At 43.8% G+C, this 23,069-nt stretch overlaps 1 protein-coding gene across 1 annotated transcript in view; it reads right to left on the bottom strand.

Annotated features, from left to right (window-relative positions):
* The window catches only part of adamts10 (ADAM metallopeptidase with thrombospondin type 1 motif, 10), a 193,316-nt gene that overhangs the window by 125,243 nt on the left and 45,004 nt on the right, over window positions 1–23,069 (bottom strand). The window contains 4 exon segments of the mRNA XM_034180151.1: window positions 12,170–12,253; window positions 16,548–16,694; window positions 16,697–16,749; window positions 19,218–19,386. Coding sequence (XP_034036042.1) covers window positions 12,170–12,253; window positions 16,548–16,694; window positions 16,697–16,749; window positions 19,218–19,386 — 453 coding nt within the window.

Raw genomic sequence — 23,069 nt, 5'->3', positions numbered from 1 at the left:
AAAGAGGTGCGGTGAAACTAACACTTCTCGCCCTTAACAAACAGCCGGTTCTCCAATAACCGCTGCAGGACCTGACGTACATGTCGGACATGGGTCTCAGGATCCGGAGAAAAGATGAGTACGTCGTCTAGATATACGAAGACGAATCGGTGCAGGAAGTCCCGCAAGACATCATTAACTAATGCTTGGAACGTCGCGGGAGCGTTTGTAAGACCGAACGGCATGACCAGGTACTCAAAATGACCTAACGGGGTGTTAAATGCCGTCTTCCACTCGTCTCCCTTCCGGATCCGAACCAGGTGATACGCATTCCTAAGATCAAGCTTGGTGAATATCTTAGCTCCATGCAGGGGCGTGAACACCGAATCCAACAAGGGTAAGGGGTATCGGTTACGAACCGTGATTTCGTTCAGCCCCCTGTAATCGATGCATGGACGTAATCCGCCATCCTTTTTCCCCACAAAAAAGAAACCCGCACCCATCGGGGAGGTGGAATTCCGGATCAACCCGGCAGCCAAAGAGTCCCGGATGTAGGTCTCCATTGATTCGCGTTCAGGTCGTGAGAGGTTGTACAGCCTACTGGACGGGAACTCAACGCCTGGAACCAAATCAATGGCACAATCATACGGGCGGTGCGGGGGAAGGGTGAGCGCCAGATCCTTGCTAAACACCTCCGCAAGGTCATGGTACTGCACCGGCACCGTCCCTAGATTGGGCGGGGCTCTGACCTCCTCCCTGGCCTGGGAACCGGGAGGAACCGAGGAACCTAAACATACCCGATGGCAGGTCTCGCTCCACTGAACCACTACCCCGGACGGCCAATCAATCCGGGGATTGTGTTTCAACATCCAGGGAAAACCTAAAATCACACGGGAGGTGGCCGGAGTCACGAAAAACTCGATCTCCTCCAGGTGATTCCCCGACACCACCAGAGTTACTGGTGGTGTCTTGTGAGTGATTGGAGGGAGTAGGGAGCCATCTAGCGCCCGTACCTGCACAGGCGAGGTAAGCGCCACCAGAGGGAACCCTATCTCCCTGGCCCATTTGCTGTCTAGCAAATTCCCTTCTGAGCCCGTGTCCACCAGTGCTGGGGCCTTCAGGGTTAAATCCTCATAAAGGATTGTAACTGGGAGTCGTGTGGCGATGTGGGTGTGTCCCACGTGAATGTCTCGGCCCACCCCTAGCCCAGTTTCTAGGGGCGGGCGTTGGTGTTTAACCGCTCGGGGCAGTCTCTTACTTGATGCTCAATCGAGCCACAAACAAAACACGCCCCGCGGGCCAGCCTCCTTTGTGTGACCGGTGCCCTAAATGTTGCCCTACTTGTGTCCATAGCTTCGTCAGCAGGGGGGGCTGTAACCTCACGGAGCGCAGGGGCCGTGGAGCGTGGGGAGGGCGGAACGCGGTCGGAACCGGAAGGGAGAGGGACGACGCGTGCCTGGCCACGCCCTTCGTCTCGTTCCCGACGGCGCTCATTTAACCGATTGTCTAATCGTATGACAAGATCGATAAGCCCATCTAAATCCCGCGGTTCGTCCTTAGCCACCAGGTGCTCCTTGAGGACCAACGACAGTCCGTTTACGAAGACGGCGCGGAGGGCAGCGCTCTTCCAGCCGGACCTCGCAGCCGCGATGCGGAAGTCGACTGCATAGGCAGCTGCGCTCCGGCGCCCCTGTCTCATTGACAGCAGCACGGCTGAAGCGGTCTCTCCTCTATTAGGGTGATCGAACACCGTTCTGAGCTCCCTCACAAACCCATCATATGTCAGAAGGAGCCGTGAACTTTGCTCCCAGAGCGCTGTAGCCCAAGCGCGTGCCTCACCACGAAGCAGATTTATCACATAAGCTACTTTGCTAGCGTCGGTCGCGTACATGACGGGACGCTGTGCGAAGACGAGCGAACACTGCATAAGAAAATCCGCGCACGTCTCCACACAGCCTCCGTACGGCTCTGGGGGGCTTATGTATGCTTCAGGGGAAGGTGGGAGGGGTCGTTGGACAACCAGTGGAACGTCGCTGTTACGCACAGGGTCAACGGGAGAGAGAGCCGCAGCGGCGCCCGGAGGGCGCGCTTCCACCTGCGCGGCGAGAGCCTCCACCCTGCGGTTCAGGAGGACGTTCTGCTCGGTCATCAAATCCAACCGAGTCGTGAAAGCGGTGAAGATCCGCTGCAACTCACCGATTACCCCTCCTGCGGACGCCTGTGCGCCTTGTTCTTCCATTGGCCGTTCAACAGCCGGTTGACGCCCCTCGGGATCCATGACGCTGGCCGAGATATCCTGTTGTGAAAGTGTAGGAACACGGACCCACAACAGGGGGCGCAAGTCAAATAACAACGCTTTACTGTTGTGAATGTGCACAACAAATACAACCAATCACGGAAATGGACAACAGTCAATTCACAAAAGTGTCGTGTGGGCAGGCTCGAAGATAGGAGACGCCTCTCCAAGGTAAGACCGGAACCACACGGCTTCCTCCGCCACAGGACCCCGGGAATACTGGAGCCGCCAAGTCCCGAACTCCCAGGTGGCCACTGCCTCCGCGTGTCGGACCTGGTACTGCTGGCGAGGAACAAAGAACAGTTAGATGGGGGCGCGTTTGCACCCAGGACTCCGAACAGCAGGGAAGTTACCTCCACCTCTCATTGGAACAGTAATCCACAAACTAAGCACAAATCCAAAAGGATACACTCCGTCAGCTTTGATACGTTACCTCTCAGGTAGAAACGATATCTCGGCATTGAGGTGGAGATGCCGTCCTGCTGATATACCCCACTGATGATTGCTGTCAGCTGTCTCAGGTGATGGGTGACAGCTGTCACCTTGGCTGCTCCTGTGAGGCGGCGGCGCCCTCTGGTGCCTGGAGCCCGCACTCCAGGCAGGGCGCCCTCTGGTGGTGGTGGGCCAGCAGTACCTCCTCTTCAGCGGCCCACACAACAGTCAATGGCCATTGCTCTAGCTCCTTCAGGATTGAGCGAGGTGTGAGACAGGGAGACTCATTATCTCCCATTTTATTTGCCTTAAGTATTGAACCTCTGGCAGAGGCAATACGCCAAAACACGCAGATCCAAGGGATAGCAGATGAAGGAGGGACAATCCACAAAATAGCCTTATTCGCGGATGATATTTTGCTCTTTATAAAAAACCCTGTCCTTTCCATTCCCACACTTATAAAATGCTTGCATAAATACGGGTCAGTATCGGGATACAAGATTAATGAGACTAAATCAGAAGCTATGATGATCTCGGGTACTTGGCCTACACAATTGAATGATAGGATTCAGATATCTAGGAGTTATTCTTACACCCAACTCCACTCAATTGTTTGAGGCCAATTATAACAAATTAATTAGACAATTAAAGAAAGATGTGACACGTTGGGAGGTGCTTCCCCTGTCTTTATTTGGTAGAGTAGAGACAATAAAAATGAATCTACTGCCCAGACTTCTTTTTTTGTTCCAATCCCTCCCAATAAGAGTACCTGCTTCCACCTTAAAAATGTTAGATAAACTAATATCAACATTTATTTGGCAAAGGAAGAGGCCGAGGATAAAACTGAAATGCCTCCATCTGCCTAAGGATAGAGGAGGACTGAGTTTACCAAATTTTAAAAACTACTATTGGGCAGCACAAATAAATGCAATTGTGGCATGGCTTAGAAATGATCAGGAAACAATATGGACTCAGATAGAGCAAAATTCAACTGAGGGTGTTCCTTTATCAATACTACCCTTTATGGACACAAAGTCAGTCAAAAAGATTAAATTAAAGAATGAATGGATAAAATACACCTTAAAAATTTGGACAACAGTTAAAAAAAGCGCTTGGGGGGCCTCAGTCAATCTCAAGGGCTATGCCTATAGTAGGAAATATTGATTTTCCCCCTTCGGTGTGGGACAATGGGTTTAGAAGATGGGCAGAAAAAGGCCTCCATATAATTAACCAACTTTTACAGAAACAGAACTCAAATCCTTCTCCCAACTTCGAGAACAATTTGACCTTCCGTCGAATGACTTCTATAGATATCTTCAGATTAGGCATTATATTACAAGCCACAAAGAAAAGGAAATGATTAGTGAAGCCCCAAATGAGATGGAGGAGTATTTTATCAGCATTGTGGAAAAACACTTTCCAACAAAAAGACACATATCTAATATATACAAAAGGTTGAAAACAGACACTCTACAAAACACAAACTATATCAAAGAAAAATGGGAGATGGAAATGAATATAATAATTGAAGATTCCACATGGAATGATATATGTATAGGTTGCCATAAGGGAATTAACAGCCAATTGTGGAAGGAATTCGACTGGAAAGCGAAAACTAGATATTTTTATACCCGTCTTATCACCTCTTCATTTGCAAAGAAACCTACCACAGCACTCTGTTGGAGGAACTGTGGAAATATAGGAGATACAACACATATTTTTTGGGATTGTCCGGTAATAAAGGAATATTGGGACAACATTAAAAAAGAGATAGACACTATTCTAGGAATAAATATTACCCCAGAACCTATGTTGTTCCTACTGGGAGTTATTCCTAGAGACCTATATAATACTAATCAGCGATACATATTGAGGATCCTCTTGCTGATAGCAAAGAAAATGATTACGGTAAATTGGAAAGAGGTAAAACCGCCAACTATAGAACAATGGAAACAGAAACTGAAAAATGTGTACATAATGGAGCGGCTGACTGCAAATCTCCAGCTATCTATGGACATCTTTGAACAAAAATGGACATGCATCTCGAGATACGTGGAGGTTTGATGAGAAATGTAACAAAATATTACCTCCCCATTAGATTGTGAAAAGTTTACCCTAGGCACCATGTATAGACTCTATTCACTATACCCCTAAATCATATATGTATGGAGTGTACCCTCTTATTTTAAGGGAAATGAGATGTCAAGAATTGTTCTGTTCAATGTTTTAAACGGCTAAATAAAAAGTTAAAAAAAAAAAAATTCTATTACCTCTGGTTTTGCGCAAAATCCAATTATCGCAATAGAAAATCGATACAGAAAACACCGCATTTCGAAAATCCTCAAGCATTTTGCGCTCTGATCTCAAGTAGGGCTGTCACGATTAGGAATTTCTGGAGACAATTAATTGTCAGACAAATAATTGCGATTGACGAATATATTGTCTATTTTTTTTTCTTTTTTTCCCCTTCTTTATATTCTACTATTGTAGTATAATTACACAACTCTGGAAGAACGTTTGGCTTCTGTGAGTGGAGAAACTGGGAATGGTGCAACATTTTTATTTTTATCTTCATTTTACATACAGTCCAAACTTTTTCTGAATTGTGGTTGTTTCTGTTGCATTTCTGAAATTGTTTCTCCTCAGTCACATTTTGTGCTTAAACACTGCATTAAGCCCATACTGAACAAATAAATACCTTTGGAAAGTAACAGCTGTTAAAGTTCAGAGTTCTCACCTGCTTTTTGTGATCTGTGCGTCTGAACATCACCACAGCTTCTCCATGTCAGGGTTTTTTTTTTTTTTTTTTTTTGTGGCTCAGTTCATTCATATATTCTCATTTTTTAAATATGTTTTTAAAGCTATTTGACCGTTTCTTTCATGTCATGATCTCATAAATTCAGCATATGACGTGCACATGGTGTGAACAGGACGGTAACGGCAGAATCACACCTTTAGAGAAAGTTCAGAGAGAAGTAAAGGCAGCTTCACGTTTTGGGTTTTTTTTAACATGTTCACTCGGGTTAAAATCCTCTCTGCTCTGCGCTCGCTGCGCACTGATGGTTCTCAGACTGTAACATGTCGTGCTTCCATTCAGGAATCTCTCTCACACACCCCCTCCCTCCCAGCCTGCAGCCTGTTGACTCTGCGCACGCGCACACACACACACATACACACACACCGACAGCTTCACATTTTAGACGGCTTTTGAAGAAGACGGCCACTGTTTTAATCGGCCGTCTTATTCAAACGGCAGGACGGATCGCTCTTCAGCCTCCATGTTATTGTCCCGCCTTAAGACGAGAGCAAAGCTGCAGCACAATGACGTCAGATTCTGAGTCGTTTTATGCTTTGTGGATAAAATAAATAATTCACGGTAATCGCGAATATGAAGAATAATCACGAATATGAGAAATAATCGCGATTGACGAATATTGTAATAATTGTGACAGCCCTAATCTCAAGAGTTTTTTTTTAAACGTGTCAACACTTTTATTCACAATAATCTGCCACTCTAATATTCACGGAGTGCAAAGACTGCCTTCAGCGAACCCAGTTGTGAGCGAAAAGGCCCAAGTCTGACCACGGTGACATCAACGGAGGTCAGGCCGCCTTCCCCACACACCTCCACAGCCAACGCAGTTTCTCCTTCCCCAGAGGAGCCATGCTCCGTGAGCAGCTGAGATTCACGCTGTAGTCAGCAACCCGTAACCATGGAGACGCACAACGCTATGTGCGCAAGTATGTCTATTATACTATAGTACAGCGCTTTGCTACCATCTACTGGAATAAAAGAGCATTATATCATCTGCCACACTATTACAGCACATACACCCGATAATGGTGATATTTGATAATTGCCCACGGCACCCCTGACGATCAATCACGGCACCCTAGGGTGCCGCGGCACCCCGGCTGAGAATCACTGATGTAAACCATTCATTATTTGTTTTATATAACGGCTAAAATAGATCCCTGTCATTTGATATTTTATTAATTTATAAACAACAGAAAAGGGACTTTTGTTGTGCTGCTGCTAAAGTCCAAATTGTGACGTGTAGTCTGGTGATGCTGTGCACTGACTTTGGACTTCCATAAAAAAAGACTTTGTGTAGTTCCTCAGTCCAAAAATCACATCAGCTTTTCATCTGAACAGCTCTTCATGCCTCCAGATGGCTTACAGTGGAGTGAATTTTTTGTGCGTGTGTGTTACAAGAACTAGCACAGTTAGCTTAGCTCAACCAAATCATTGTCTTGCTTGTGATGCTGTTCCGCTTGCGCACGGTGCGCTACAAAACAAAAAACACTGTGTACTTCCTCAGTGCAGTGAAAAAAAAAAAAATCACTTCAGAAATTAGTCCAGCTTTTCATTCTAATGTCATGCAAACAGCCTCCAGACGGCTTATAGTGCAGTGGATTTGTTTTGTGTGTGTGCGTGTATGTGCACGCGCACATGCATGTTGTGTGTGTGTGCATGCGTGTGTGTAGGTGTAGGTGTGTGTGTGTGTGTGTGTGTGTGTGTGCACGTGCGTAGGTGTGTGCGTGTGTGTGCGCGCGCGCATGCAGAGTGCAATGGTACCAAATTTGCACTCTAAATGCAATGCAACACAAATGGGACGAATTAATCCATGTCATTCCATTAGTGTGCAGTTTGGTTCCATTGAGAGTGCAAATTTGGTTCCATACGTTTGGTACCATTGCACACTGCCATGTGCACACACGCACACGCAAAACAAATTCCAAGTTGCGTGTGTGCGTGCATGGGGGACAACGACTCTATTGCATGGGGACAACGACTCTATCGATTTGATTGAGCTAACTGACGCTGCTAATTCTTGTAACACGCATACACACACACACAAAACAAATCCACTGCGCTGTCTGGAGGCTGTTAGCAGGAAAAAAGAATGAAAAGCTTCCCCTCGTTGAATAGTATGTTCCAGCTTTCACCTCATGAAATATTCGTACCATTGAACTCATAAACATTTATTATTTGTATTTATTCACACCCTTTGCTCAGTACTTTGGTGGTGCCCCTTTGCGGCAATTCCAGCCTCAAGTCTTCTTGAATATGATGTCACAATCTTGACGCACCTATCTTTGAGAAGTTTTGCCAAACTGCCCCCCCCCCCAAAAGCCCCCACAAACAATAAACTTAAAATTTGCCTGATCTCTTGTCCAGTGGTCTGACAAACATATGAGGTCTGTTAGAAAACTATCTGACCTTTTTATTTTTTGCAAAAACTATATGGATTTGAATCATGTGCGCTTGCATCAGCCAAGCTTGAACCTTCGTGCGCATGCGTGAGTTTTTTCACGCCTATCGGTTGCGTCATTCGCCTGTGAGCACGCTTTGAGTGAGCAGTGGTCCACCCCCCTCGTCAGATTTTCATTGTGAGGAAAATGTCTGAATGATTTGGAGCTTTGCTGCATCAAATTTTTCCAGAAACTGTGAGAGACAGCCAGGTGGAAACCATTCGGAAGATTCAGACGGCTTTCAGGGACGATTCTATGGGGATCACACAGATTAAGGAGTGTTACAACCAGTTTAAAGATGGTGCACAATGGCGGAGGGCGTGCCGCACTCCGAGCGGCGATCGACAGGCTGAAACAACCAGATCATTTCCAAAGTGAACGCTGTGTTGATCCGGGACGTCGTCTGACTACCAGAGAAATGGCAGAAGATGTGGACATAGCACTTTTTCGGCACATTCCACTGTTACAGGAGTTTTTGTCATGAAAAGACGTGTGGAGGAATTCGCCACGGAGCTGCTAATGGCACGGGACAAAAGCACCTCCGTGTTGGTCTCACAAGACATGTTGTAACATGCCCAGCTCTTGCACCATTCGGAAGATTCAGACGGCTTTCTGTGGCTTTTCAGTCGTGTGACTATCCGAGAAATTGTGGACGAGCTGGACATGCCACAACATGTCCTGTGAGGCTTCATCACGGCGTTGCTTTATGTTCTCCGCCATTAGCGGCTCCGTCCCGACACACGAATTCCTCCACACATCTTTTCATGACAAAAACTCCTGTAACAGTGGAATGTGCCAAAAAAGTGCTATGTCCACATCTTCTGCCATTTCTCTGGTAGTCAGACGACGTCCCGGATCAACACAACGTTCACTTTGGAAATGATCTGGTCGTTTCAGCCTGTCGATCGCCGCTCGGAGGCGGCGCGCCCTCTGCCATTGTGTGCCGTCTTTAAACTGGTTGTAACACTCCTTAATCTATGTGATCCCCATAGAATCGTCCCTGAAAGCCGTCTGAATCTTCCAAATGGTTTCCACCTGGCTGTCTCTCACAGTTTCTGGAAAAATCTGATGCAGCAAAGCTCCAAATCGTTCAGACATTTTCCTCACAATGAAAATCCGACGAGGGGGTTGGACCACTGCTCACTCAAAGTGTGCTCACAGGCAAATGACGCAACCGACAGGCGTGAAAAAACTCACGCATGCGCACGAAGGTTCAAGCTTGGCTGATGCAAGCGCACATGATTTAAATCCATATAGTTTTTGCAAAAAATAAAAAGGTCGGATAGTTTTCTAACAGACCTCGTATGTGCAACAGCAATGACACATCATAGAGATACAGGAAATTGTGGACTTGGTCACACACCTTCTCCTAACAATGTTTTGCCATGGTTTGTTCAATCAATCAATAAATCAATTTTTTTTATATAGCGCCAAATCACAACAAACAGTTGCCCCAAGGCACCTTATATTGTAAGGCAAGGCCATACAATAATTATGTAAAACCCCAACGGTCAAAACGGCCCCCCTGTGAGCAAGCACTTGGCTACAGTGGGAAGGAAAAACTCCCTTTTAACAGGAAGAAACCTCCAGCAGAACCAGGCTCAGGGAGGGGCAGTCTTCTGCTGGGACTGGTTGGGGCTGAGGGAGAGAACCAGGAAAAAGACATGCTGTGGAGGGGAGCAGAGATCGATCACTAATGATTAAATGCAGAGTGGTGCATACAGAGCAAAAAGAGAAAGAAACAGTGCATCATGGGAACCCCCCAGCAGTCTACGTCTATAGCAGCATAACTAAGGGATGGTTCAGGGTCACCTGATCCAGCCCTAACTATAAGCTTTAGCAAAAAGGAAAGTTTTAAGCCTAATCTTAAAAGCAGAGAGGGTGTCTGTCTCCCTGATCTGAATTGGGAGCTGGTTCCACAGGAGAGGAGCCTGAAAGCTGAAGGCTCTGCCTCCTATTCTACTCTTACAAACCCTAGGAACTACAAGTAAGCCTGCAGTCTGAGAGCGAAGCACTCTATTGGGGTGATATGGTACTACGAGGTCCCTAAGATAAGATGGGACCTGATTATTCAAAACCTTATAAGTAAGAAGAAGAATTTTAAATTCTATTCTAGAATTAACAGGAAGCCAATGAAGAGAGGCCAATATGGGTGAGATATGCTCTCTCCTTCTAGTCCCCGTTAGTACTCTAGCTGCAGCATTTTGAATTAACTGAAGGCTTTTTAGGGAACTTTTAGGACAACCTGATAATAATGAATTACAATAGTCCAGCCTAGAGGAAATAAATGCATGAATTAGTTTTTCAGCATCACTCTGAGACAAGACCTTTCTAATTTTAGAGATATTGCGTAAATGCAAAAAGCAGTCCTACATATTTGTTTAATATGCGCTTTGAATTACATATCCTGATCAAAAATGACTCCAAGATTTCTCACAGTATTACTAGAGGTCAGGGTAATGCCATCCAGAGTAAGGATCTGGTTAGACACCATGTTTCTAAGATTTGTGGGGCCAAGTACAATAACTTCAGTTTTATCTGAGTTTAAAAGCAGGAAATTAGAGGTCATCCATGTCTTTATGTCTGTAAGACAATCCTGCAGTTTAGCTAATTGGTGTGTGTCCTCTGGCTTCATGGATAGATAAGCTGGGTATCATCTGCGTAACAATGAAAATTTAAGCAATATTGTCTAATAATACTGCCTAAGGGAAGCATGTATAAAGTGAATAAAATTGGTCCTAGCACAGAACCTTGTGGAACTCCATAATTAACTTTAGTCTGTGAAGAAGAGTCCCCATTTACATGAACAAATTGTAATCTATTAGACAAATATGATTCAAACCACCGCAGCGCAGTGCCTTTAATACCTACGGCATGTTTTGTTTTGTTGTTGCTGTTGATCGTCCTGATACTGCACTGACTCCTCATGTGTATATTGCAGCATGTGGATGTATCGCGTTAATTTCTGAGGAAGTGTACATCCAACATGCCAAACAGATGTAGAGTACGCGAAGCGGCCATCATGCACACACAAATGGACAATTAAAAACAAGGACATTTCCACTCTGTCGTATTACGTCAGATACAATTTGTAATAAAATACTCAGAAAGGACAAATAAATGACTCGATCGGGTTTTGTCAGCAGCTTGCTGTCACCACTAGTAGGGCCCTGACTCTGGCACACAGCTGTCACTCAAAGTGACTATGCTCTAATTATTCATAACATAATATCTTAAAATAGTTTAAACTGAGGGCAGCACGGTGGCTCAGTGCTTAGCACTGTTGCCTCGCGGCAGGAACGTCATGGGTTCAATTCCCGCCTGTGGCCTTTCTGTGTGGAGTTTGCATGTTCTCCCCGTGTTTACATGGGTTTCCTCCCACATCCAAAGACATGTGGGTTAGGTAGATTGGACTCTTTAAATTGTCTGTAGGTGTGCGAGTGGGTGTGATTGTTTGTCTGTTTGTACCCCGCCTCGCGCTCCATGACAGCTGGGATACGCTCCAGCCCCCCGAGACCCCTAATTGGACTAAGCAGTTGAAGATGTGTGTGTGTGTGTGTGTTTAAACTGATGAGTTGCCTTTGGAATTCACCTCTAGTGGCCATGCAAGGAACTGCAGGTTTTGGCACTTCCATATTGGCTTCATTTGTTAGTACCAATTCTCACTTTGTGAAGGTTCAAACCTGTTACTTAACCTGGTTTACTCTGTGGTTCAGGATGCCTTAAGGCTGACATTCTGCATGAACTTTGTTTTGTTTGTGTTTTTTTTTCTTAGCACTGGACGTGCATCACAGTAACAGTCAGCGAGGTCACCGCCTGCTGCAGGAACAGGCGGGACAGTCACAAAGCAGCTCTGTCTGGCAAGCACAAAACTCCCCTCATTCCCGGACTTCTCCTTGCCTTCTCTCTCTCATTCCTCATCTCCTCACATCCTCTCGTTTCTGGTTTCAGTGCAGGCCCACTCAGCCTCCACTGGGAGTGGTGGAGGAGTGACACTTAAGCCAATAATTTGACACACACAAGGAGCTTTTAGACGCTGGCCAGGCAATACATTTTTGCAGTGTGGAGAGAAGTAATAAGGATAAGCGCCGAGTGACAGACAGGGGTGGAGGGTTACAGAGCGCTCGCTGAGAGACCCAGGAGAGTGGAGAGCACCAAAGGTCACAGCTGTTAAATAAATAAATAAATAAATAGTGTTCCCTTTACCTGGTCCTCCATGAGCAGGATGAGTCGAGTCACCACAATGTTGACTGCATTCCCCAGACTAGAATCCTCGAACAGTTTGGCAACCTGACCTCCAGGGAAACAAGAAAACACCAGTCTTAAAAACAGCTGACGCACTCGTGCACACCACAAACAGAACATCTTAGATTGTAAAAAGAATTCAAAATGTAACCGCAGGGACAATACGTGGCCAAGTAAACAAAAGATAAGTCTTTAAAATGAAACAGCAGTTGGTGTAAAATTGTAGAACGTTGCTTCATCTGTTATCTGGTGGCCCATAGAGACCACTACACTTCCAAAATAAGACAGCAAGACAAAAATGAACAAATAAAAAACAGCTGCATCAATTCTACAGCAGGGAATTGCATCAAAAATATTTTGTAAATTGAGAAATGTTGCGCACACAAATATATCTGACAGTACATGCAAAGATTTCATGAATGCATTTGCTGCAAATTCACACAACGAATGCAAAAATGCTGCTACGTTGCAAAACTTTACAACATAACAGAAGTACTACCAACGCAAAAAGAGGTTTCAGTCTGGAGTACGCTAACTGTTCAATGCATCGCAAATGAAACAAGAGCAATCAGAGATTACCAATCTGGATCCACATCATCTCCAAATTCAGTGGAGTCTTTCATGGCCTCATATCTATCTGTGGTGTAAATTTCAGAAAAATCCGTGCAGTAGTTTTGACATAATCCTGCTAAGAGAAAGACAAAGGCCTGTCTCTTAGCAGACAAGCCTGCAGGTTGTGCAAAATTCTGCTGCGCGCCTGCTTACCCGCACCCGCAGGAGGGACCATATTACTCCTATACTCCAATACTTTGCATTGGCTGCCTGTGTCCTACAGGATTCATTACAAAATCCTGGTATTGACTTTTAGAGCTCTGCATGGACAGGCACCGGAGTACATCAGGGACCTGATCCAGCCTTATGCTTCCTCCAGGAGCCTCAGGTCGTCCAATCAGAACCTGCTGATGGTTCCTCGGACCCGTTTTAAAACTCGTGGGGACAGATCTTTTAAAGAGGTGGCGCCTAGCTTCTGGAATGAGCTTCCCTGTGCCCTTCATTCTCTGGATTGTATAGATACTTTTAGAAGGCAACTAAAGACGCATTTCTTTAAGTTAGCTTTTTAGCCTAATATTGTATTTTATTGTTTTCGTATGTTATTTTTAGATTATTTTTGTATGCCATGTGCAGCGCTTTGTGACACCTTGGTCTGTGAAAGGCGCTTTATAAATAAAGCTTACTTACTTACTTACAAATAAATAAATGCCAAGATTTTATTACGTCCTTGGCGGACGTAATAATAAAAATTGAAAATAGCTAGATTAAGAGTAAAATCATCAATGAAGCAAATAATAACATACTCAGCCTTGCCGGTAGAGATAAAGATAATAAAGCCCTACAATGAGTAAAAGTCATCTGGACGGAAACCTCTTTCTGTGTTGTTAGCAAACACATTGTCAAGTTAAATTGCTGCATGTGCTATGTATTACACTTGTGTTCTCTGTGTTTGCAAGCATGTTTTTCAATTTGCAAGATATTTTTTGATGCAACTACTTGTTGAATTGAGGCAGGTGTTTGTTTGTATTTGTGTTTTCTGCATTTGTTAGTGATGTCCTAATTTAGAAGTGTCGCGGCCTCTCTCCATGATTGCAGTTTGATCCTTTTCAAGATGTAACCAAACACTGCTCCATGACACAGTCGGTCTGCATCTTACAAACCTGTAGAGTCAGAGCAACAGACGTGCCAGCAATAATCAGGGAGCTAAAGCACCAGCAGTAATAAAAAAAAAAAAAAGCAACGTTAAAACTGCTGCTGGCACACAGACACCTGTCATTACTGGTGGCTGGTGTTATTTAAACCATTTTGCACCACGCTGCTGCTTTCTGTCATTATGTTACACTCCGGATGCAACCTGCTCAAGACCAGACCAACCCTTGATTACATACATTCCAAACACATGTGCGTGTGTGTGTGCATGCACCTGTTTTAGAGATTAGCTGTTTGTAATGATTCCCAGCGATAGAAATAGTGCACATACCCACATACCCCATACATACCTTTTCATTAGGACACATTTTAAAAAAACAGCAACATGCAAAATATTTATTTCAGATCTTTAAAGGAGTTACATTGTCCAGAATTAGTTTCTGTTCAATACTTACAAGTTACAAATGTTTGAAGTTTCACGTTATACATACCCAAAGCCCCACAATTCTATGCTGATGTAGAAATTCTCTTGCTTTTAGTAAAGTTTAGGTACTTTCAGGAGTGGGCCTCGCAATTTACATGTAGACCATCAGAGCTATCGCCCTGCAGTAAAATGCAGTGTGACATCATATCTATCCCAAATCAAAGACAAAAGAGAAAACTCACAACAGCCACATTTACTCATATGACCACTAACCAAGCAAAAAAAAAAAAACCCAAAAACATAAACACAAAACACACAAACAGAATTCAACAGAATCCAACAAAGTGGCTCACCATATGTATCTGCACCTGCTAGAGAGACACTGAGAAACCAGGCCATAGACATAATTCTGCCTGAAGAGAGTTTCAGCTGTTACAGGAACATGGCCAATATTACATTTGTCACAATGCCCATTTTAATAAAATGTGTGATTTCATCACAAATAACTCACCTGTTTGTGTTCATTTTTGTCCAGTAAAAATGATTTTCTCATTCATTAAACGTGTTCCTTGTCAGCTGATGTCAACTGATGTCTGGCGAGTCCATGGAAAGTTCTGTACATGCCTCAAAACGTTGAGCAGACATCGGACAGAGAACTTCCCTGATGGTTGTTTTGTGCTGTATCTGTTTGTAGTTTGCCAGTGGACATCCAGTCGACAATAAGCTGCTTTCTCATCATCAACTGGCTAGCTTTGTGAGGGTTAAGACTCTAGAAATTCTAGGGGGAAATCTGATTGGACATAAAATGAAGCTCTCATCTATATGAGCTAATCTGGAAGTAGCATAGCTCAGGAAGAGTAGTAATAAAAGCAATATTTTTTTTTAAACCAATTCATAACTTTGGTCTCAAATAAGGCATCTGGGGTTTGGCAGAGGTATACGCTCTACTGTGTGTAGAGTATATACACTCCACTGTGTGTATTATCTCTACTGTGTGTATACACGCACTCAGTACCATTGGACACTGTCAATGTATGTAGCTGCTGAGAGATGAAGAAGACGAAAGACAAAAACAATACCTGACAGGCCTCACCACATTTTATCACTATTCATGTACTTTAACATTTCCCACGATCCTGCTGGCAAACCCCCCGCTTCCCAGAATGCACCGTGGTGCTAGCAGAGTTCTGGCATCCTCACAGTGTATGTAAACAATTGGCTATAAGGATGGGTGCATGCGCTGATCAGTGGGTTCACGGGCGATTATGATGATGACACGTTTCTCTCAAGTTGAGAGGGTTATCTAGAGGAGATGGTAGCACATGTGATGGACTTCTGCCATGCCCCAAGGTTGTCTTGTTGTCCATAATTCACAAAGTTTGTTTACATTGTGCCCTAACCGGAAACTCTGCTAAAACTGACCTCTCGCGTGAGTCACGGACCGCGAGACCGATGCGAAAGTCAAAACCCGCAAAAAAGTGAATTTGACAGTGAAAGGTGACATGATCTGTTACACTAATCATTAGCAGGTGTAACAAGTAGACAAAAGGAAGTGAAAAATTGATGATAAAAACTCTCACAAGACCAATCACAGGAATGTTAACTTTGCCCGCGAGGTAAAAACAATTTCAACATGCCCGATAGTGGGAAGTGGTAAAACACATAAATGGACTTGTTTGAACTTTACATTCCTTTCATAATTTGTGAATACTGTCACACCAGTTCAAACCGGAAACGTTATGCTATGCTAACAGCAGCTTTCTTCTTCTGGGCTTCTTCTACGCTGTGCAATGCTTTCTGCTACTGTATCTTGCCGCTGCCTCCAGCAGAGGCAACATGCTAAAGCATACAAGCAAAAACCTAAAGGAAGTCCCTGTTTTTCATGAAATGTGATTTTAAAGGTAAGCAATGTCACATTTGGCTTATTCTGGTGTTTCATGGAAAATGAAAGTCTGCATTAAACAAAGAATTGTATCAGACTGCACTGTATCACAGCAAACTGAATCATTCCATAATAAGAAGCACTTTTCATGAATCACGCCATAGCCCGTTTGAAGATACATGTTATTTTGTGTCAATGGCAAGCATAAATATTTACAATTTTCACTTGGGATTTATGTTTCCTTTACAAATTTTCCAAGAAAAACACCACCATCAGTAGAAAAGCGCTGTTTTGGTGCAATGCGCACTTATTCTTTGCGTTGTGAAACTTACAATATTAATGACGGCCAGGATGTACTGCTCGATGTCTCTACGGCCATGGTAGCCTACCATCATTTTGTCAGCTACTACCAGTGTCTCCACGTAGCGCTCCCTGCTCACTGAGCGCTTCAGAGGCAGCTGGCCACGGCCACGTGATGGTGCGGTGTCTTCAGAGTCCGCTGCCACCATGACGCGCCCTTCACCGGCTTCTCATCTGAGGACCAACAACACACACACAGACATGGAAACCACAGACATTTCAATCAGAATCAGTATTTTGCATTTGCTCAAGCCTTTCCACAGAACCACCTTGGATGTTGGATGGCAACCACCCAGGCAGACAACCAGTCCATCCCCACCTCTCCAAAGTAACCATCTATGAAGGGTGATTGAAAAGTTTTGAGCCTGACCCAGAAAAAAGTAGGGTGTGGTTCATCGTCGTTTGTGTTCTGAGAAACCAACATTTCTCTTGAGAATGTGTGAAATTTCAACTCACTGGATGCAACGTTGCAGACACACTATTTAAGTGAAGTGAGGAGGGATGTGGCACATTGGCAAAATGGACAAAGCTGGTGGGTGTGCTGTGATTCAGTATGCCATGTAAAAGGGAATGTCTCCAAAGGGTACCTATGAGGACATTGTAATGACCTTTGGGGAGGATGCCCCATCTTATCTACAGGTAAACAGCTGAATTCAAGAGGGGTAGAACAAACATGGAAGATGGAGCAAATCAGAAAGACCCCATATTGCCACCTCGACAGATAAGATCCAAAAGATTCATGAAAATTCAGTAAGGTATGTCTTCTATAATATATTCCTGTTTCTAAGGTAGAACTATACTAGTGTATACTAAGGTATATCTAAATATTTAAAAAAGGAGAGTAGAATAGAAGAGTAGAATACAGTAGAGTGGAGCCACGTTAGGTAGGTGCCTGGTCTTGAGAACAAGGGATGGTGATATGATATGGTCCTCGCTAAAATAAGCGTAAGTGACCATTTCCCAGAGAGTTCATTTGGTTCTGACAGAAGATCTGGGAATGACAAAACTTTCAGCATGATGGGTCTCAAGTCTTCTCATGGCCGATCAGAAACACACGAGGTGCCAGATGTCCAGGGAGAATCTTTGACGTTTTGAGGCAAATTGGATAACTTCCTGTGATGATTCCAGACCATGGAAATCTGGTTTAGGAGGGATAATACTTCCATCTTGGCCTGGGTCCACGTTCCCTCGTGATGCAAGTGATGGTCCTCATCTGAATCTCCCTAAGTAACTTTTTTTTCACACAAAGTCATTCCAGTGGTACCCAAGGATCCTCCAAAGAGACATACTGCCTTATTAAGACATTTAGTCAAGGCCTTGAAAAATATCTGAAAAAACAAAAGACAACAAATGTCCAATTATCTTTCCTTAAAGATATCAGAACAGAATTATCTTCCATCACGCACATCTTCACATGGTGTGCTACCACTGTGTGAAGTTTCAATGAAATTATCAAATGGTTTAAGCCCCTTTCACACAAGGCCTGTGTAGAGTTGCATTGTGCAACTCTAGTATGCAAGAACAGCTGCGCAGGTTGTGTGCAGGGAAAAAAAACCTTGTGTGCAGGGGGGAGAAGCTTGACTCCATAACGCTGTTTTTACAGACTCCCTGGACACATAGATAGATTTGATACCTTGGAAAAAATCTGAATACATTATTTTCAGGAGTTAATGGACTTTATTTAACGTGCCACAATCGTGAGAGAACTTGAGGAGGTAAAAGAAAGCTGCAGCCGGCGATGTCACGCGCGATCCATCTGTGAGGAGTAGTGGACGTGGACATGTCCTCTCACTGGCAATCTTGAAGCTTGATCGGCCTGCCTCTTCTTCTTCCACAGGTTTGAAGCTTCATTGCCAGCAAAGTACAGCGGGATGAATAAAATCTATCAATACAGGTATGTACTGATAAAAAGCCTAAAAGGATTTTTTGCCCTGGCAAAGGGTTGTGCAGAATTGCGGAGGCTTGGTGTACAGTAGTGTAGTGTTGTGTAGATTTACATACAGTAACGGGGTGTTGTGTAGATTTCTTTAAAAACTGCATGCTTTCTGTGTCCAGCGCTCTACACTGAAAAAAAATTAAACATATTTAATTTTTTGTGTCTGCCTTGCGTAGCCCTCAGCATACTGCCGCGTAGGGGAGCAAAAACATGATGTAGTGTGGCATAACTCAGCATAGTCGGTACGCTGCATTATGCAACTCTATGTTGGCCCTCGTGTGAAAGGGGCTTAAGCACTTGCTCCTTACTAAATTCATGGACAGACAGACAGACAGACAGACTAGGTTACTCCTGTATACTCACCAAATTTTTTGTTTGCTTGGGAAGTGAGGGAGGGTGGTTATGAATAAATAAAACACATTTGAACATAATTAAGCAACCAGACAGACTTCTCAAGACTTGAATTTATACAGCTGGATCTTTTCTTCCCTTCAATTTGTCAAGAACAGTTTTCTGAGAATACTTTTGCATTTTATAATTTTTTAAGCAACAATGCCCTTCAACACACACATGGTCACACCCATTTACAACTGGCAACCTTATTTAACCACAATCCTCTGCTGTTGGCCAAGCTGCAGACTAGCCAGTCCAGTTTACGCCTCCAGGCTCAAGCAGTGTTTCAAATAAAAAATATCTGCCCTCTCACCTAGGACTCCACAGGACTGGTCCATGTACTGGTGGCGAAGCGAAGACCGCTTGTAAACCACATGGGGGCGCCCTTCCGCCTCTTCGCCCTTCTCCATCCTGGTTTGGTTATCTGGTGAGACAAGGGGCTCAATCAGGTATTCCTCTTGTCCCGCAACTATCACCCCCTGCTGCAGAGAGACACACACACACAGAATAAAGCAGAACAGAACACAAAACATGGACAGTACAATAAAATATTAAAGCACACAAATATTCCACGTTTTAAGTTATTAGATCACTGACATGTATTTTCAAAATATCCACAGAATACTTTTTAATAAGCAAATCACACTGTAATAATATAATAATAATTGGGGGGGTTATTTGTTTGTTTTTTGTTTGTGGCCTACTGATCGCAGGTCCTTTGGTCGATTTCCATCAGACCTCGTGTGGATGGAGGTCAGCCCTAGAACTGCCCTGAAAGGGCTTGTATTGGCATAGGTCAAGGACACTGGGATTAAAGGCCAAAATTTCAAATTAGATTTTTCATTCCCATTTGCATCAGATTTAGCACACATATGGAGCTGGTCTCTGCAATTACCCAGACGACATCAAATTTGCCAAAGGTTAATCTCTGGGGTTGAGGTCAAGCTTGCCTGTCTGCTTGGTGACCTACTCCTCTGTGGTCCTTTAGACAATTTTTGCCAGACTTGGAATGTCAATGAGGGTTGAGCCTGAACTGCCCTTAAAAAATCATTTTGGCAAAGGTCAAGATGAAGGAATTACAGCTGCAACCCGTTATGGACAAAATGTGGTGCACAACTGCCTGAGACAGTCAGCCAAAGGTTAAAAAGTTGGATGAAGGTTGAGATCATTGGGTCAAATGTCAGATTGCTAAATCTATTCATGTCCGCCATTACTATTCCCCAATAAATTACAAACCCCAATTCCAATGAAGTTGGGACATTGTGTGAAATGTAAATAAAAAAGAGAATACAATGATTTGCAGATCCTTTTCAATCTATATTCAATTGAATACGCCACAAAGACAAGATATTTAATGTTCAAACTGATAAACTTTATTGTTTTTGTGCAAATATTTACTCATTTTGAAATGGATGCCTGCAACACATTTCAAAAAAGCCCAAGGAATTTACAGATTCCATCATCTACAGTCCATAATATAATCAGAAGATTCAGAGAATCTTGAGAACTTACTACACATAAGCGACAAGGCAGAAACCAACACTGAATTCCCGTGACCTTCGATCCCTCAGGTGGCACTGCATTAAAAACTAACATCATTGTGTAAAGGATCTTACCACGTGAGCTCAGGAACACTTCAGAAAACCATTGTCAGTTAACACAATTAGTCGCTACATCTACAAGTGCAAGTTAAAACTCTACCATGCAACGTGAAAGCCATACATCAACAACATCCAGAAACGCTGCCGCCTTGTCTGGGCCCGAGCTCATTTGAAATGGGCAGATGCAAAGTGGAAAAGTGTGCTGTGGTCTGATGAGTCCACATTTCAAATTGTTTTTGGAAATCATGGATGTCATGTCCTCCGGCCAAAAGAGGAAAAACACCATCCAGGTTATTAGCAGCGCAAAGTTCAAAAGCCAGCATCTGTGATGGTATGGGGGTGTGTTAGTGCCCATGGCATGAGCAACTTACACATCTGTGATGGCACCATCAGTGCTGAAAGGTACATCCAGGTTTTGGAGCAACACATGCTGCCATCCAAGCAACGTCTTTCAGGGACATCCCTGCTTATTTCAGCAAGACAATGCCAAGCCACATTTTGCTTGTGTTACAACAGCATGGCTTTGTAGTAAAAGAGTGTGGGTACTAGACTGGCCTGCCTGCAGTCCAGACCTGTCGCCCATTGAAAATTTTGTGGCGCATTATGAAGCACAAATACGAGAACGGAGACCCCGGACTGTTGAACAACTGAAGTCGTACATCAAGCAAGAATGGCAAAGAATTCCACCTACAAAGCTTCAACAATTAGTGTCCTCAGTTCCCAAACGCTTATTGAGTGTTGTTAGAAGGAAAGGTGATGTAACACAGTGGTAACCATACCACTGTCCCAGCTTTTTTGAAACGTGTTGCAGGCATCCATTTCAAAATGAGCAAATATATGCACAAAAACAAAAAAAGTCTATCAGTTTGAACATTGAATATCTTGTCTTTGTGGTGTATTCAATTGGATATAGGTTGACGAGGATTTGCAAATCATTGTATTCTGTTTTATTTACATTTTACACAACATCCCAACTTCATTGGAATTGGGGTTGTATAGTAGCCCATCCACAGACAGAATAAACAGGCACATTAGATCAGCAGCATGTGTGCACATTCTCTTAGGTTTTGCATGTACGTGCACTCAGCATGTGTGGGAAAATGAGAAAGCAGCACAGAAATATATTAGCTTATATAAGTGCTTTGATTTTGCATTGAGGTGTTGGGTCCTAGTCTCTCCAGGGTCAGAATGATTGTTTCCCCTTGATTCACGGTGGCGAGCTTTCAAATTGCATTTGATCCCTAATAAAGTTAGTGATGCTCCTCTGGACACACAGGCCCATCCATGGTTCAGTGTTCTCGTGCTGTTCTGACCAACAGTTATTACGTGTGCAGCTTGTGAACACATCTAACGCTCAGCTGTGCAAAAACACTCTGACTATCTGTCTGCAAATACAAGATGCCATTTTTATCCCAGCAAATTATTATTATTATTCTATCAGCTGCACTTGTTCACTTGGAGCGTCCACAGTGGATCTTAATCTCACCGCGGAAACCGGTCTAGAACGCTGTTGCAACCAAAAATCCAGAATATCTTGGTTGAGGTTGAGAGACTTGTATGATTTCCCTTTATTCTCAGATATGTTATTTAATATTAACAAATAGATACAAATAAACTTATAGAAACACATTAATTTAATTTAATGAGATTTGCAGTTTGACAGAACGACTATAAATGGTACTTTTGCTTTACCTGCTGCATATGTTTATATTTCTAATACTGAACACACAAGCAGAGGTAGCATGTTTTGGTGCACTGTGGTCTAAAGTGAATGACAGGTGACACGCTGCTTTTACGTCATGCCCGAACACACCCTTGACTAATGAAGAGAATAAACCTTTGCTTCCACCGTCTAACTTTGTGCTCAGTTTACATGCCCTTTTGGCATCAGAAAATACTTAAGATGTTCCCCAGATCCATCTGCATCAGGTGTTATGGGATTAAAGGAGCAATCTGGAGAGCAATCGAGAAAGAATGATTTAGGAAATAATGCTGAGTTAATTTGCAAAAACATTTCTTGATGATGAACACTGTATCGAACCGTCGTGGTTAAAAGGCAGCTGAGCCTGAAGGCGAGGCTTTCAATTCATCAGTAGATTTATGCTCCTATCCTCACCTATGCTCATGACATTTGGGTAATGACTGAAAGAATAAGATCGTGGATACAATCGGTGGAAATGAGATTCCTCTGTCGGGTATCTGCGCTTACACTCCTGAAAAGGGTGAGAAGCTCAAATATCCAGGAAGGACTCAGAGTACAGCCACTGCTTCTGTACATCAAAAAGAGCCAGCTGAGGTGGTTCAGGCATCTAGTGAAGATGCCAACCTAGTCGTCTGTCTACACAGCAAAATCAACAGTGTTAAATTAACACTGACAGTGTACATATGGTCCCACACACACTGGTGATTTTTGCCAAATTTACTGTGTAGGGAGGTCTTTCAGGCATGTCCAACTGGGAGTAGACCCCGGGAAAGACCCAGGACACACTGGAGGAATAATATTTCCCATCTGGCTTGGAAACACCTCTGGATCCCCCGAGAAGAGTTACAGGACTTGGCCAAGG

This window comes from Thalassophryne amazonica, chromosome 10 (assembly GCF_902500255.1).
Source record: "Thalassophryne amazonica chromosome 10, fThaAma1.1, whole genome shotgun sequence".
NCBI lineage: Eukaryota > Metazoa > Chordata > Actinopteri > Batrachoidiformes > Batrachoididae > Thalassophryne > Thalassophryne amazonica.
Note: the sequence above shows the minus strand (reverse complement) of the source record. Positions and strands in the feature narration are given on the sequence as shown.